The following is a 12147-nucleotide window of genomic DNA, read 5'->3' on the forward strand; positions in this document are numbered from 1 at the left end:
CACCAGCGGCAGGACCAGCTGTGAGCTCATCGGCAGTGCTGACCTTGAGGATACTGAGCACCTGCTGGGGCTGGCTGCGGCAGTAACTCCATTTACCGATGCCCCTAAGGAACCGGGCCCAGGGCCTGCACCGACTGTTGAAGGCCGCAAAGGCGAAAAATGTGAGAGCCGACGTTTGACCGGATGACCCAGTTCTGGTCCAGTGTTTACCGCAGCAGCCTGGGTGCTCCACCAGAATCATGCCCTGCAGGCTTCAGGGAAAGTAGGAGAGAGAGCAGCACTCCCTCAGGCGTTGCCCCACAGCGGGCCCAGCACCCTTCCCGATCCCGGCAAGGCTGAGTGACTGTGTGTCACGTTGCTCATGACCTCTGGGATGGGTGGAGACCGCAGGGCAGAACCAGGGGGCACAATGGGCTTCTGCAGTCGTCCCTGCTGCTGCACCAGCAGGCTGCTTCCCCAGCGCCCCCTCCTCCTTGGCCCTGGCCTCTCCCCATAGCAGAGACAGAGAGAAAACCAGACAAGCCAATTCTTTGTGGGAGAGATTTCCTACTTTTAAGAAATCAGTCTGGTTTTTGTTCAGCAGGACTCTGAACACATTTTTCTTTTTTTTTTTTTTTTAATGTATTTGACAGAGAGAGATCACAAGTAGGCAGAGAGGCAGGCAGAGAGAGAGTGAGAGGGAAGCAGGCTCCCTGCCGAGCAGAGAGCCCGATGCGGGACTCGATCCCAGGCCCCTGAGATCATGACCTGAGCCGAAGGCAGCGGCTTAAACCACTGAGCCACCCAGGCGCCCCTGAACACATTTTTCTAAAGTAAAACAGAGCATATAGCACCAAAGAACAAACCACTGCCCCTTCCTGCTCTGCCAGTCCTCCGTGGCTGCAGGGAGGCAGGGAGAGAGCTGTGCACTCCCTGTGGGAGCTACGTGCTGGCAGGGGGTGGGCAACCTAGAGAGGCTTTGACACTGGGCTTCCGTCACTTGCCTCCCCTGCAGAATGCCACACAGACTTCCTGAGCCTTGTGTCCGGCCCTGCTCACCCTGGGATCTGGGCAGGCACCTCACCTCTGGGTCCCCTTTGCTTCAGTCATAAGACAGCATCCTCCTTCCCGGCGCCGTCACGGGAGTTTGCCAGCAGAATGCCATTGCAGAACCGCAGGAGCGCACGAGTAGCTCTGAGACTTCAGGTCTGGGCGGTGGAATCAGTGGAGAGATGGGCTGTTTGCTTCCGAATCAGAGACAGGCAGACAGCGACGGCAGACTGGTTTTGGTCAGCAGGAAGTGTGCATTGGCCTGGCAGCCCTTACCGATTTGGGTGGGTAAGAGCCGGGACCCACCATGTCCATGCTCCCGTCTCACTTGTTTCCTCTTTGAGATAAGGACCAGACTTAATACCAACTGTGGATCGAGAAGTAGAGGCAGATGTTCCCACCAGTGGTCTCAGGGGCCAGTCTGTGTGGGGCCTGCTGGCGGGCTCCAGTCCCCTGGGGACATGTGATCTTCACTTTTCGGCTGCGGCTGCTGCCCTTGTGCCGCCAGAGCTAGCAGGTCATCTGCCTGCACGAGAGCAAGTCCTCCCGAGGAGTGCGGGGTTGGAGACCTGGGCCTCGTGTTCATCCTCGTACCACAGAGTGTCAGTCACAGCCCTCTTTGAAGATGCTCTGATCCCAGAGCCAGACACAGGTCAGAGCACACCTTGGACGCGTCGTCCCTGTAGAGCTGAGTGCCCGAGGCTCACGGATTCAGCGGATGCCGCCTGGCCTTGGTCACGGCAGAGGTGGAGGTCAAGGTCTTCCTGGGGAAACCTATGTCAGAGGCGCCACAGATCGTGGTGAATTACATCCACTGTGAACAACTCCTTCTCCAGGCTCTGGCTCAGGATGGGATGTCTCCTGAGCCACTGCTTCTTTGGCTTTAGGAACACTGTGACCCTGTAAATGAGGTTTTTTTTTTTTTTTTTTTTTTTTTTTTTTTTTTACTTTGTTCTTGGTAAGCTTGCAACTGAGTCTGCAGCCCATCTGAGGCAGGTATACGGGACCGCATGAGATGCATTTGTGTGCTGACCTCGCTCCTGGCTCATTTCTCAATGTCTGGTGTACTTTTCACTCATTTTACTTTACCTTTAGTCTTGCTACACTGTATTACTTTCCAAAGCTACCTTAATGGTTTTTGGAACAAGGTAGGCTATGCAGAGAAGAGCCAGTAATGCGGATCTAACAAAAAGTGCTTGCCTGGTCTGTCATTTAAGATGTGTTACGAGAGGACTCTAACACACAGACGGTGAGAGCCAATGGAGGAATTGAGCTTGCCGGGGTTCACCTCCAGATTTCACAGATGAGGAAACAGAGTCCAGGGAGGGGAGGGATTTGCAGAGCAGACACTGGGACCAGGGTGTCCTCACCCCTGCTCTGGAGCTGTCACACTCAGTTCCCGTGCCATGGATGAGCTGGCCCTAGCCCTCCCACTGCCCGCCCACCCCCCTGCCATGCTTCCCAGAGGGGAAGCAGCAGGTGCAAAGGCAAAAACCCTGTAGTCCCTTGCTAGTGTACGTACCACACACTCAGACGAGAGAGGGGCCTGGGGAGCACAGCCCGGCAGCAGCATTTTCCTCTTGCTTGTCAACTGCAGATTGCCCCGGCAGAAGGCCCGGACGTCAGCGAAAGGATGGTCATCATCACCGGCCCACCTGAAGCCCAGTTCAAGGTCAGTGCCAAGGGTCCCCTCAGCCTGCAGTAGCCGAGGGCCTTAAGCCGGTGGCAGCCCCCTCAGAGGCGTGTGTAAGATTGTCTTTGGGAGGCGTCGCCTCCACTGGCCTTCCTGCTGCTGCTCGCTCCTCTCAGACTTACCCTGTCTTGCCTACCCCCAGCTGTCCCTTCTGCTTGGAGCCCTCCTTCCTTGCTCTTCTATGGAAAAGTAGGTTGTGGGGACCCAGTTCCGATGGCACCCACTCTGGGGTGCCTCTGACCCCTGAGCCCTGGTTCCGAGGACAGGGGATGTCAGACTCACTGAGTCACTTACACCCTCCCGGCCCTGGGGGCAAAAGCCGCGGCTGTAAGGGGATGCAGAAGTTTGTTGGGAGTTGTTTGGTGGGGGGTGCATTTTGTTTTTGCCCTTTTTTCTCCCCTAGGAAATTTATAAATTGAGTTTTCTGAAAGTCAGAAGCTAATTTATGAAAATACAGTCCTTATCATTAAAAATATCTAGATCTGAGAACAAACAACACGCGTGGAAACATTTTAGAACAGTAACCCCTCAGCTCCTGAGCGGATGAACAAAACTTGGTATATCCACTTAGTAGGACATTAGCCATAAAACACGAAATTCTGGTGTGTGCCGCAGCGTGGGTGAGCCTAGAAGACCCGCGTGTGGTGGCGAAGACGGAAGCACAAGGCCACATGCCATAGGAGTCCCCTCATCTGAAATGTCAGGAAGAGGCCCATCCACAGGGACAGACAGTAGGCCAGCGGCTGCCTGCTGGCGTGGACATGTCCTGGGTAGTGGGGACGGTTGCTCTGATATAGTGGATACACCGAAACTCCTGGGATGGACACTTTAAATGATGAATTTTAGGTTATATAAGCTATATCTCGATTTTTCAGTTAAAAAAAAAAACGTACTTACGCTCCTAGCTGCTCTGGCTCTGGAGCTAAGACCTCTGCAAGCAGCTGCGTCCCCAGCCGCCTCGCCTCCAGCCTTCAGTGACTTCAAGTGACTTGCTTCAAGTGACTTGCTGTGTGGCGGGAGGGAGGAAGGAATGTCACACACCGGGCTGTGGGCGCTAGGGCAGCAGTGGAACGCAGACTGGGTCGCCTCCACCCCAACCCCACACCCAGCGCTTCCTAGCAGGGGCAGTCACGTGCGGCCCTGCAGTGTGGCCAGAGCGGCCCCCGGCTGGGTCTCTGGAGGAGTGACAGGCTCCCAGGCGCCCCGGGTCCGGCCCTGCGGTGTTTGGGGCTAGGGGTGCACCAGGTCCGGCCTGGCCAGTTCTGGCAGCCGAGAGTCACCCATCCCTCCTTGCTCTCTCAGGCCCAGGGGCGGATCTTTGGGAAACTGAAAGAAGAAAACTTCTTTAACCCCAAAGAGGAGGTGAAGCTGGAAGCCCACATCAGAGTGCCCTCTTCTACAGCTGGCCGGGTGATTGGCAAGGGCGGCAAAACCGTAAGTGTGCTGCGAGCTGGCTTCATCTGCTGGCTCATTCCCTGGCCAGCCTCACCTGACTTCCCTCGGACCTCTGTCGGCTCTTCAGGGACATTACTGTGGGGCTGAGGGCCCCAAATCCTGGGAGCTGAGCCAGGCCAGCAAAACCACCAGGGTTCTGTACACAGAAACCCAGCATCTCAGCCACATGCTGGAAAATGAAGATCCCGACATCCTGAAGACCAAGAGGCTGCCTCCTGCCCTCTTTAAACCCACATATAGCAGCAGGAAAGTACTAGGGAACAGAATCCATTCAGAGGATACCTACTTGGTTGACGGTTGTCTTCTCCAAAGTCACGCTCAGAGGCAGGCAGGGTTGGTTGTCCTACATGCTCCTCTGACATTTCAAACTCTCCCACTGGCAGATTCTGTGTCCTGGCTATTTCCCCAACCTGTCCGTCTGTGTCTGGGGAGCTAGTTTAGCCATCAGGTGGTGGGTGAGGAGGAAATACTTAAAAAAAAAAAAATTATTAAGGTTTTCAGCCTGAAGGTGTAGCACAAAGAATTTGTAAAAGTGCCAGAGAATGATCTGTGAAGCTTGTAGGAATGAGCATAGAGTTCATCAGACGCAGGTGTGTTCTAGAACATGACTTACCTACATGGCAGGGCTCTGACCCCCAAGAAGTTCTCATAGAGCCTGTGCACACTACCAGAGTGGCCTGTTGAGTGGCAGGAATTTGGGGCATCTCTGGAGTCCTGCGTGTGTGTGCATACAGGTGCCGGCTGTTTTCTTTACACAGAAACTTGCTAAGCACTCAAAGCCAAGCTCTGGGTATAACGAGTCGCCTTTATACAAAAGCATAAAGCCAAAAGGCTTACAGATCACCCCCACATCCAGGAACGTGATCAGCATCCGAGGGCGTACACCCAGGCTCTAGACAAGCTAGACTGCGGTAGGCAGGAGAGCTAATGGCCCACGGGAGATTCACATCCTGAGCCCCTGGATCCCGTGTATGGTCATTTGGGAACCAGTCACTGAATTCTGTGCACCCCACCCCCCGGCTGTCCGCTATCCAGGGAGCACTTGGTGCCCCCACCTGTGTGTTCGGCACCCTGGGGTCTGGGGCCCAGGCTGAGCCCCCATGTAGTGTAGGCTTCTTGAGGCTGGGGAGGAGCACTGGAGAGCAGGAAGTGGGCCACAGGTGATGGGGGAGCAGCACCAGCTGGAGGCTTCCCGGAGGGGGGCCAACACGGAACGAGAGCAGCAGGGAGATAAGGTAATGATCCAAAGGTAGAAGGAGCAGAAGGAAGAGCAGAGGCAGGGATGAAAATGAAGAGCCAGGCTCACAGCAATGCCTGATTAGAAAAATTTATTTTGGTGAGTCTGAGATACTGAGAGAGGGGTGATTTTGGCTGACGACTGACACCCAGGAGAGCATGTCCAAGAGGGGTGTTCCTTCCTGGATGGCGGGGGAGCCTGGGTCACTGGGAGCATGTGCAGGAGCCTGCATTGAAGGGAATTCCAGAGTAAGAATTCAGCCCCAGAAGGGGCTCCAGTTGGGGGCTGGACCCTCCCTGGGTCACCCAGTGAGTCTCTAGGGCTCAAACAAACATGGCCCTGTGTGACCAGGGGCTGGGAAGCCCCAGACACGTCCTAGGCTGAAAGAAAGGAGAGGAGCCTCCAGCCAACCTTCCCTCCAGCACTCTCCTCTCCCACTTCTGAACCCACTCTCTCCCTTCCCAGGTGAATGAACTGCAGAACTTAACCAGTGCAGAAGTCATCGTGCCTCGTGACCAAACGCCAGATGAAAATGAGGAAGTGATCGTCAGAATTATTGGGCATTTCTTTGCTAGCCAGGTACCTGTGCCGTGAGGGTCTGGTCTCTCCTGCCAGCTGCTTTTCAGTTCTTTAAGTTGTTGGCCTGTCTGGTGGCCACAGGCCCTGCACACACCCCACACCCTGCTCCCCAAACCCCACACACAGATGCAACCTTCCCCTGGCTCTTCAGGGAATACCTACAGGGCAAGGGAAGTTGCTCCACACCCTCTCCTCACGGCTCTCCCCAGGCATGCTGGAGGAGCTCGAGGAAGAGCCTAGCACTTTGAAGTCAAGCCAAGCATATCTCCAACCCCCTGAAACGCTAGAGCATAAGAGACCCCCTTCCTTTGCTGCCTACAGAGGCCTCAGTCACAGCCTTCCCCTGCTGGGAACCACATACCAGGCAAGGACCCACCCTCGGGGTTCCCCAGTCAGACTCGGAACCCACGTGGGTGCCAGAATCTCACTGGGTTGAACAAGGGTTGAACGTGCTCGTTGCAGGAGCCCTCCGTTCCTCTGCCGTCCTTCTCCACCTCACCGTCACATCCCCCGTCAGGGCCCAGGACCTCCTGTCTTCCATTCAGAAGGACCAGTGACTCCGCATCACAGTGGCCTGGTTCTTCTGGATGCTCTTTGTGTGTTGGGTTTGGGGATGGAGCAGTCCCAGTCCTTGCCCCAAACAAGTGAGGGTGAGCTAAGCTTACCTGGCAGCTTTGTCTGCAGCTTTGTCTGAGGGAGCCTGCTCTCCCAGAGCTGAGCCTGTGCCCAAAGCTCCGCCCCTCCCCCATCAGAGCCCCAGCCTGGCCCACTCTGCCGGCTCCTGCTCCCAGCAACTCCAGTGCCCTGCCTTCCTAGAGGGGTGCGGTTCTGCCGTCCCTGTGCCCTCCTGGCCCTGGAGCACCGGTGTGGGGGGGGTAGGGGTGGCAGGCTTGGGCTCATGTGTTTTCTCTAGTTGTACAGGGTAGAGTGTCTGGGCCTGTTTCTCACTTCCTCCCCATCCCATTTCCTGTCCGTCTTTCCTGCCATCATACTCATGTTCTTCCTAGGGGCTCCAGAAAGGTGGGTGGGGCATCCCTGAAAGCTGCAGTGGGCAGGGGATGCCAACTGATCTCCACAAGGCCTCCTCGGCGCTGGTTCCCTGCCTCTGCTTCCTGGCCTTTCCGTCCACCAAGTACCTGGAAGTTTCTGGCACCCCACCTCATTCTGCACCCAGTGGCCTTGGGGAAGGGTGGGGGGAACCCTCCACTTCACTTGAGGCAGAAAAGCCCCCCCAACCCCTCCAGAGTGAGGGCCTCAGCAGGTCGATGACACTCTCCTGAGCTTCCCACTTGCTTTCCCCACGTCCCATCCCCAGCCTCCCACCCCCACTGCTTGTCCTCAGAACCGGGTTCCTTTTTCTCCCCGTCCCCTCCTCTCCCCTGCTGCAGACCGCACAGCGCAAGATCAGGGAAATTGTACAACAGGTGAAGCAGCAGGAGCAGAAATATCCTCAGGGAGTCGCCTCACAGCGCAGCAAGTGAGGCCCCCACAGGCACCAGCAAAACAACGGATGAATGTAGCCCTTCCAACACCTGACAGAATGAGACCAAACACAGCCAGCCAGCTCGGGAGCAAACCAAAGACCATCCTGAGGAATGAGAAGTCTGCGGAGGCGCCCTGAGAATCCCAGGGGCCAGGAGGGAGGAGGGAGGTCAGCCCGGGGCCCCGCCCGGCCTCCTGCCTCCCCCCGGGGCCTCTGCAGGCTTCCCAGCCAGCCACTGCACCATCCACTCGGATCTCTCAACTCCCACCGCGCTATCCCTTTTAGTTGAACTAACATAGGTGAACGTGTTCAAAGCAAAGCAAAATTCACACCCTTTTCTTTTTGTGGAAATTGTCTCTGTACATGTGTGTACATATTAGAAGGGGAAGATGTTAAGATATGTGGCCTGTGGGTTGCACAGGGGGCCTGCAGCGTTAATATATTTTAGAAATAATATATCAAATAACTCAACTAACTCCAAGTTTTAATCAATTATTAATTCTTTTTCTTTTTAAAGAGAAAGCAGGCTTTTCTAGACTTTAAAGAATAAAGTCGTTCTTTGGGAGGTCTAATGGTTTAGTGAAGGAGCTTCGAGACCACCCAGACAAAATCCACCCGCGGGAAATCTCGAAAGGACACTCACAGCAGTTCTGGATCACCTGTGTATGTCAACAGAAGGGATACCGTCTCTCTGAAGAGGAAACTCTGTCTCTCTTCATCCCTGTCTAGCTCACACACCCATTTCTCTTTGCTTCACAGGTTTTAAACTGGTTTTTTGCATACTGCTATATAATTCTCTGTCTCTCTCTGTTTATCTCTCCCCTGCCTTCTCTCCCTCCCCTCCTTCTCCATCCCCATTCTTTTTCATTCCCTCACCCCTCTGTCTCAATTCCCAGTATCTGCGCACCCCCCAGGCAAAGCAGTGCTCTGAGTATCACATCACACAAAAGGAACAAAAGCGAAACACACAAACCAGCCTCAACTTACACTTGGTTACTCAAAAGAACAAGAGTCAATGGTACTTGTCCTAGCATTTTGGAAGAAGAAAACAGGATCCCATCAAACCAACCAACCAAACAAAGAAAAATTCCACAAAGAAAGAATGTATTTTGTCTTTTTACATTTTGGTGTATAAGCCATCCATATTCAGCGAAATGATTTCTTTCTTTTAAAAAAAAAAATGTGGAGGAGAATAGCAATTTACACAAGGTCGTTGGCCCAGGGCGTTAAATTTACAGATTTTTTTAAACGAGAAAAACACACAAAAAAAGCTACCTCAGGTGTTTTTTACCTCAGCACCTTGCTCTTGTGTTTCCCTTAGAGATTTTGTAAAACTGATAGTTGGAGCATTTTTTTATTTTTTTAATAAAAATGAGTTGGAAAAAAATAAGATGTCAACTGCCAGCCTGGAGAAGGTGACAGTCCAAGTGTGCACCAGCTGTTCTGAATTGTCTTCCGCTAGCCAAGAACCTGTATGGCCTGCTTTTGGACAAACCTTGAAAATGTTTATTTAAAAAAAAAAAGATGACAAAGAAAAACAGAGAGAGAAAATATTGGAGATGTCCTGAATTTCAATAGGGTACGCGCCATTAGGGCTTTTTGCGCTAAAGGATGAACATGTACTGGTTTATGTGAACAAGCCATTTACCACCAGACTGCAATGCCAGTTTCCTCTACTGCAAACAGTGTTCTGTGACAAAAACAAAAACAAAAAAAATTGAAATATATCCAGCTAACAAGATCCTGGTGTCGTGGTCTCTTATTTTACTAAGCATTGCCCATGCCTAAGTGTCAGGAGAGGTCCTGCTCTGGGGGACTGAGGGAAAATGCGCAGGAGGAGGCGGGCTTCCCCAGGAAGCTTTCGGGGAGGAGCTAAACTAGGTCAGTGGTGCTCCAAGTGCGGTCCCCATCAGGCAGCACCCAAATCACCGGGGAACATGTTGGAAATGCACATTCTTGGGGTCCACCTTGAATCAGAGACCCTGAGGGGCCCCGCAGTCGGCTGCAGCAAGCCCTCTGGGTGATTCCTGGGGTGGCGGAGTTTGACAGCCACGAACTGGAGGAATGAACAGACTGCGCGTCAAGGTAGGTAAGACTAGCCCCTCTTTTTAGGGAATGCTGAAGCTGGCCTGGCGAGAGCTGATCTTTATGTGGGGGAGGAGGAGCAGATAATACGCCTGACAGTTCAAGGGAAGAGGGGCTCACACACCACCACCACCACCCCCACCCCTCACCCCCCCACCCCTGCCGAAGCCCCATTGTAAGTGGTCCGGGAGGTCGGGGGCGGGCAGAGCCGGCCTTGGACTGGAGGTGGGGACGGGGTGCCCTACTGGACACTCCCGTGCATGGATCGGATGGGTGGGAATAAAGTCAGACAGGAACGGGCCCGTTGCATGTCAGAGCCTGCGTTCATAGACCTGTGGGGCCTACCACAGACAGATGCTCCAAGTCCAAGTAGTCTTTGGAACAGAGAGGTGACAGTAGACTGCCAGCAGTGGCCAGCCAGGCCTTTTGGGGTGACTGTTCATAGCACAGAAACGACAGACGGAGGGGGGCTGATGGAGTTGCCGAGGAGCCTCATTCCCCTTCTAACGAGCTCTGAGGGCTCCTCAGTCACTTAAAGTGTGTTCCTCACCCATGTCCATCCCTATTCCTGATTTTCTCCTTACTCTGATTTCTGAGACGCTCTTTGTACGTCTAGTGTTTCTGCACGTGGCCGCCCGCTGTCCTCTCCCTGCTGTGCCTGGCATGACTAAGGGCAGGAACAGACTCCATTCCTGTGGCCCTTACAAGTCCTGGACCCTCTGGCTCCACCCTTCCTCCTGTCCCCTTTAGGACTCAAACCCGCTGCCCTCTCAGGGACAAACAAACCACAGGCTGCTGTCAGAGAGAAGCCACAGGATTCCTGGCAACCAGGGTTACGTCTGAGAGCTGTGCCCTGGCCAGAGGTGTCCCTGTCAGATGAACAGAGAAACAGCACACCGTTAAAGGCAGAGCTTTAAATACAGGCCCAAGGGCTTGGTAACCAGTCTGTCAGGATGGAGCGATCTCTGTGAGAGCAAGAAGACACAGGACCCTCCAAAAATGCGCTCTTAGTTCTGCTGCCCCCGTTTCATTCCTTGGCCTTTGTTCTAGCTGGCAGAATCCGAGGTTTCCTTCCAGGTCCTAAACTGCCCCGTTGCCAAGTTGTTGTCTCTGAACATGGGAGAGAAAGGAAAGGAAGTGCTGATGATGGCCTGGCCTGCCGTGGTACTGAACACCCAGAAGTTTTCCTAGGGTTGCAGAAATGAAGGGGAGGCCACACGGAGAGGCAGAAGACAGGAAGGAGACCGTTGGCTGCTTCCTAAGCAAAGATGTTCACCCCCATTTTCTGAGAACCCAAGTGCTGGATGAAATCCTGCCTCACCTAACTAAGCCAGAACAGCCTCACCCCTGCACCGGACTCCGAGGGAGCACTCACCGCATCAGCCTGGGCTCAGACGACTCCCACTTTGTATCCGTCCTTCTGTGAATCCCCGACTTCCTGTCTTGAGAGGACATCCTGACATTCCAGAAAGTCCTACTTACGTGATTTTATGCAAATAAAGGACAGTTGTTAAATGGGGCCTTAGGTCAACAAGAAAGGTTTTATTCTTGAGCCTGCAATCAAAAAGCCCCTCCCTGTTCCCTTGGACAGAGCCCCTTGAAAACCCATGACCCCTAGTGCTTTTGAAGGTAATGCTCTCCCTAAACTTGGTGAATAGCTACAAACATCCTTTCTGTCCTGGTATATTTTCCCTCTAATTAGACTTCTAGATGTTATTTTTCCATCCAACATGGAGCTCTAGAAAAGGATGAGGTTGCTTTGGCCTGCTTCCACAGATGTCTAAGAACACTGCTAGCAAATTCCCCGGGTGTTTACAGTCAGCTGTTGCTGCTGCCTTTTATTTCCTCACTACGTTCCCCTTAAGGAGCTGATGAATGGAAATTTCAGACTTCTTCCATATGCACTGCCCCAGGGCAGGCCTGAAGGCAGGGATGGACTGGGACTCTATCTGGTACCATAGCTCCCTTTTCTTTACTGGGGTCTCACGTCCTCATCAGGAACATAAAAGCAAGCCCGGGCCCAGAAGTATTCTCCCTGCTCGTCTGTACGGGAGCAGTATGGCCTTGGAGACCTGTCTCCCTATTTGTAAAATAAACGTTTAAATACAACAAAGTCCCTCCAAGTCAAAAATAGCTGCCGGTTAGCAGCCTTCAGTATTTCTTCTTATGTTTTCTCATTCCGTATCAAAGAGGAAAACTTAAGAGCACCAAAACCAGACAAAACAACTGAACACCCAAAAAGCAAGGGAGACTGGCATTAAGTGATACGGAACTGGAAAGGGAAAACTTCAGTGCCTGGCCTGGTCTAGTTTCACAGAAGCCCTTTTTTGAAAGATAGAAACACACATACTTGCCATCTGCGGGGTCACCCACCACTTCCGCCTTCCCCCTGGAGGGAAGGCCGATGTGGGGTTGGGGAGAGCAGCGATGGAGCTATAACAGCCATCTTTAACGCAACCCTGAAGCCAAATGTTAAGGAAAGCTCCCGACACCATCGAGGATAAGGCCACATCGGACTGCTCTGACTCACACTGGTACCTGAGAGAGAAAGCTATCCTTTTAAAGAAACCGTTATTTTATGTCCTT

At 53.3% G+C, this 12147-nt stretch overlaps 1 protein-coding gene across 6 annotated transcripts in view; it reads left to right on the forward strand.

Moving 5' to 3' along the window:
- The window catches only part of IGF2BP2 (insulin like growth factor 2 mRNA binding protein 2), a 160548-nt gene extending 151331 nt beyond the window's left edge, over nt 1-9217 (forward strand). For 3 of the 6 annotated variants that reach the window (XM_046002617.1, XM_046002613.1, XM_046002614.1), the window contains 4 exons: nt 2627-2701; nt 4025-4156; nt 5880-5993; nt 8373-9217. In XM_046002617.1, the coding sequence (XP_045858573.1) occupies nt 2627-2701; nt 4025-4156; nt 5880-5993; nt 8373-8507 (456 nt within the window). In that variant the 3' untranslated portion in view covers nt 8508-9217. Of the gene's footprint in view, nt 1-2626; nt 2702-4024; nt 4157-5879; nt 5994-7381 lie in introns of all 6 variants that reach the window. The other 3 variants (XM_046002615.1, XM_046002618.1, XM_046002616.1) reach the window with 1 other exon arrangement.
- Nucleotides 9218-12147: the final 2930 nt, after the last annotated feature.

The sequence above is a fragment of the Meles meles genome, chromosome 4, assembly GCF_922984935.1.
Source record: "Meles meles chromosome 4, mMelMel3.1 paternal haplotype, whole genome shotgun sequence".
In the NCBI taxonomy this organism is placed as follows: Eukaryota; Metazoa; Chordata; class Mammalia; order Carnivora; family Mustelidae; genus Meles; species Meles meles.